Source organism: Octopus bimaculoides, chromosome 4, assembly GCF_001194135.2.
Source record: "Octopus bimaculoides isolate UCB-OBI-ISO-001 chromosome 4, ASM119413v2, whole genome shotgun sequence".
Taxonomy (NCBI): Eukaryota; Metazoa; Mollusca; class Cephalopoda; order Octopoda; family Octopodidae; genus Octopus; species Octopus bimaculoides.
The window spans coordinates 94073005-94078480 of NC_068984.1; the positions used below are offsets into that span (position 1 = coordinate 94073005).

General features: G+C 35.9%; 1 protein-coding gene across 4 annotated transcripts in view; it reads right to left on the reverse strand.

Annotated features, from left to right (window-relative positions):
• LOC106872494 (SLIT-ROBO Rho GTPase-activating protein 1-like) overlaps positions 1-5476 on the reverse strand; it is a 518762-nt gene that overhangs the window by 151851 nt on the left and 361435 nt on the right. For all 4 annotated transcript variants that reach the window (XM_052967274.1, XM_052967276.1, XM_052967275.1 and 1 more), the window contains one exon: positions 4606-4789. In XM_052967274.1, coding sequence (XP_052823234.1) covers positions 4606-4789 — 184 coding nt within the window. The remainder of the gene's footprint in view (positions 1-4605; positions 4790-5476) is intronic.

The window sequence follows — 5476 nt, forward strand, 5'->3', positions numbered from 1 at the left end:
GTTATTTACATTATTCCAGGGCTTACAACAATAGTGTCTTGTTTATTTTGTATTTTTTACTTAAATAAATCTAATCCTTATGCCCAAATTTAATCTAATCCTTATTCAATTAATATTTTTTAATTAGCCCATGTTAATCTTGAAACAAATCCATGACTAATGAAACTTTTAATCAATCATCAGGTTCCTGTATTGGATGTCCTTGTTAATTCCTAATATCCTTTTTCTTTTTCTGTCCCTTAAACCTTAGTAAACCCATAAACTAATATAAATCCTATACTAATTTTTTCTTCACATTATAAAAATAAAGCTTAAATTTTATGTGCCTTCTAAATAGTATTATTATATATATCAGCTTAAATTTAAAAAATTTTTTTTTTAATAATTCAAAATTATCTTCGTGAACCTAATATACTTAATATCCTTAGACTTTACACATTATCTATAGCCTCTGAATTCAATACTGACATTACTTCATGCTTCTTATTTTTATTAGCATATTTTATTAGTATACCTCTTACTGTTAAAATATTGGTTAAACTAATATTGATATCTGTAAAACAATTGATGCTCTATTTAGACTAAAGGAAAAGCCCTGTTTGACCTATATACCTAGGGTTTAATTCCTCAACATTTTGATAGTAGTAAAATACCCCAACCCATAAGAGTGTTTGCCACTCTGACCAGAGAATCCTTTATAACCATATCTTTTATAGCCTTGTCCATGCATAATGCTTACACTTTCCCTTCCCTTAGAAGTGATTGTCCCTCATACTATTACTACTAGATAAGAGACAATAAAATCAGAGACAGTTTAGAATTTTTGCCTAGAACCAATTACTAGCCTGATAGACTTGCTCAGTCATGTGTTCACCATCATCATCATTGTTTAACGCCCGCTTTCCATGCTAGCATGGGTTGGACGATTTGACTGAGGACTGGCAAGCCAGAAGGCTGCACCAGGCTCCAATCTGATCTGGCAGAGTTTCTACAGCTGGATGCCTTTCCTAACGCCAACCACTCCGAGAGTGCAGTGGGTGCTTTTATGTGCCACCGGCACGAGGGCCAGTCACACGGTACTGGCAATGGCCACGCTCAAAATGGTGTTTTTGAGAGAAGGAATTTGGCCTACAGACAATAACTTCTTTCTATCAATCCCTTTATTCTTATATATATTCATACACACACTCAAGATGCATACATGTTTTCAGGAGTGTTCCCAATCCCCTTCACCAGGAGGATTGGCCTTAACACTTTTGTTGTGGAGAACAGGTTTTCTTGAGTACAGCAAGGTGTCGGGTATCTTGGTCCTTTGTCATCTCGTCTGAAAGTTTCAGTGTCTTGAGGTCATCCTTCAGTACCTCATCCCATGTCTTCCTGGGTCTCCCTCTTCCACAAGTTTTATCCACTTTGAGAGATTGACACACCTTTACGGAGCTATTGGCATCCATCGAAATCACATGACCAAGCCATTGTAGTCTTTCTCTTGCACACTGCATCTGATTCCTCTTCAAATGCTACTAGGAGCTATGACACAATTTGTTAGAAATAGAAATCAAATCTTCCTCAAATCACACCTAGTATCTTTTGAACTAAGACAAACCTGGAGTGAAACAACAACTCAGTATAATTAGAATGTATGCAGGTGTTGCAATGGCATTTCACATGGATTGAGTAAAGCCATACTTAGAAGGTATAAACAGTGTTAACATAAACAGAAAGTTAATTAATGGCTACTGTATTTACTTTATATTTAAACATAAAGGCCATAAAATCACAATCACTTTCTCTTATCATAAATCATTGGCTAGGGATTCAAGCAAAAATAAAAATGATAGCTGAACATTAATATATCCACTCAACTGGAATCAAACTTAAAAAACAATGTTTGTATGGACAGACCAACCAAAATAAATGTGAATTCAGGACAATTTTATAATTAGTAATAGACATTGAAAGTATGGGTTGTCAGTTATCAATTAACACAAAAAATATTTTCATTGTAGTGGTCTATGTCATTTGCAACTTTTCTTTATTGTTATTGAAATTAGAATGTTACTTCTTTTCACATAACAATGGAGTTACAAGTAGGAAAAAATAAACATTTTTGATGCCTGTATCTCTTCACTTTGAATCAAGGCTCCAAAGCTACCTGAGCCACTCAAGACATTTATGCTATGTACAGAGAAAGTGCTATAACTCACAGAAATGGTTTTCACACTTCAGGGAGGGAAAATTCAACCTCACATTCTGGCCAACATATTCAGTTCAATGAGGATCAATTGAACTAGTCCATCCATGAAGATCCACACCAACCAACCAACTCACTCACTAGGGAAAATGGGATGCTCTCATGACACTGTCGCCCATCACCCTCACTCAATGGATGAGGGTCAAAAGCTGAGTGCATGGGTACCACATGCTCTGCTTGAAAGAGACAAACTCCAGCACTCTGCTATTGCTGTTAGAGTTGCATCCACATAAGACAATGATCTGCAACCACACAAACATTGCAGAGCTTTACATTTAGTGAATGCAACAGCTCGAGGCAGCTGAGATGATGTAACTGACAACACAGCATGCTTCTTCAACATGGGCTCTCCTGCCCACATCACTAATTTGATCAAAATAGAAAGTCTATTTCAGAGATATGTATGGTAGAATAGATTACATATAGAATGAGATTGATTCTCTTAATAAACACTTGTGGAAAAGATATTTGGCATTGAAACTCACCAAGTATTGTTCATATGAATAATGTTAAGATGATCTGTTTTTATTTATATCATTCATTTTGTGAAAATCAGTAGCATTGGTTATAATTGCTTAACTAACTAATTAGTTGTTTACTACATTTGCAATGGAGAGAGTGAACAGAAAACTACTTTTTCTCTGTGTACATCTTTCACCAACACACCTACACTCATTCTTTATAACACATACATAGATGATGGCTGTCAACTCAAATGACTATGACCATAGCTCTTGAATCCTGCCAATAACTCACAGAACTTGTTGCAGATTCAACTTTCATACAAATTCGTGTAACTTCTTGGTTGTTCTAGATTATTCTGATGATTTTCTCTGTGCACCTTCATGTACCTAGATAAACCTAAGTGATTGATACATGTTTTATTGCAGACAGTGTATGTGAGGTTGGCCCCAGTAAGAAAGTTGTAGTTTGTAATAGGTTTTTCTGCACAAAAACATACATATGCAGCCACATATTACAGACTAGGTGAGAACAACTGAATTGGCTTTACCTGCTGATCTCCTTGTGTGTGACCATTCATTTGCATTTCACTGAAATATGCTTTCAGATTTTCCTATTACATGAAATGTCTTCTTGCTCTTGTTCTGAAATCTCACAGATTCCAAACCACTGTTTTAGATTGTCCTTGAATTGCTTTCTTGGCATATGTTATACTTGAGTTCTCTATACAACATTTGCTTGGGAATTCTGCTGTACCCAACATGACCAACCCAGTGCATATGGTGATGGTGGAAGTGGGCCTCAATACTCATAGCATTAGCTCTTTTTAAAACCTTGAGTATGGGTCATCCAATGGATGCCCAGGATGTTTCTCAAACGCTGTTGATAAAAGTGTTTGAATGTTAGTTGAAACTACACGTTTCACACAAAAATAATAAGCATGTCAGTATACAGGCATTGGAGACTGCCAACTTAGTGCTATTTTTCAAGCCTCTCAGGGATAAGACATAACCCTTCAGAGTGGTAAAGACATCAGTTGCCCTTCTTATTCATACAATGATCTCTTTGTCTAAAAAGCTGTGTCAGTTGATAGTGCCATCTCCATATATAAACTTGTCGACTGCCTTCATTCAGTTTGTGGCCATCAATATAGATAGCTGGCTCTATGTATGGCAGTCCAGGTGCAGGTTGGTACATTAGTACAGTTTTGTCAAGGTTGATAGTGAGGACAAAAGCCTTGCATACATACATACATGCTTGCATATACACAAGCTTGATTATGTGGTTAAGGTGTCCATTTTGAAACTACAAGGTTTTTAGTTTGATTCTACTTTGTAGCACCTACTACTACTTTCAGAAAACTTATGCCTTATGAGTGAAATTGGATAGGCAGGAACTGTACAGAAGCCTGTATATGTAAATCTCCATGTTTTCAGATTGATACTATTTGGATAGCAATGATGTGCATAAGTATGGAATAAAGCACCTATCTTAATTAAAAACACAAAAGATGTCAGATTAGGAAGGGCATTCGACCATAAACTACTGTTTCAATAAGTCTTGACAAACCCATGTCAGTATGGAAAAGTTTCCATCTACCACATTTCACTCCCAAAGTATTAACAGAATGTTTATCCAAGATGCTGCAGAGTGGCATAAAATCAGGAATTATATGGGTGAACTTCTCAATTATATAGCCATACATGTGCTCATACCATAAAAATAATATAGAAAACACAGAAGGAAAGAAAGAAAAGGAAAAAGGATATTAGTGGAATAGAAACTCAAATAGTAAAACCTTATACCCTTAAAACAACCATAGCAAGGCTGAATCTAAATACTAGCATGAGAAATCTTTGAAAGAAAGTAAATAAGAATAAATGACTACTTACTTCTGTTTTTCAGTTTTATGTTTTGTATTGATTTGTCTGACTAGTCTCTCCAAATTTTTTCCATATTCACTTTCTATTTCTGAGATCTTCTTAAAAAAATCCTCCATTTCAAGGACAATGGCCACTTCAGTGTCCAGTCTATACTCCAAACATTTTAACTGGTCATTTAACTGCTGCCGAATATCTGAAAAAGAAAGACAAGTTATAAAAGTATACAACAGTACAATATTAAAAAGAAAACATTTTTCGTTACTGTCCTAAATTCATAGATTTTAACTCTTTCAGAAAAGGTAAAGATGCAGTCAAAAATTTACAAAACAAACAATGAAACTTAAGTTAAGTTCTGTTTTTTTGCGACAGAAGTCCCTAAAGTTCTCTCAAACTGTGCGACAGAAGTCCCTAAAGAATATCTATCCCTATCAGTCTCGTGTTTATGGCCTAACCCTCAACCCTATGCTTTACTCTGTCCCTCTTGTTCCTTCTCTCTCTCTCTCTTCTTCTCCCTCTTTCGTTTACCTCCTGCTCACCAGATCTATAAACTAACGCAAGCACTCAGAGTCTTTCACTTGCTCCTAGAATTTTGCTGAATATACACATGAAACTCAGTGACATGGCCAGCAGATAAGTTTGATTTGCCTTTTGTTTCAGCCTCGCCGGTATCTCATATTTTGCTCTGATTCATACACCTTACCAGAGTTCACTATTCTGTCCGTATCATTACAATGTCGTTATATTTAGTTGTTTCCCCCCTCGTGTCCGGGCATAATCATTCTATGCTTCTATGACTACCATTTCTCTCAGACTGTGTGACAGAAGTCCCTAAAGAATATCTATCCCTATCAGTCTCGTGTTTATGGCTTAATCCTCAACC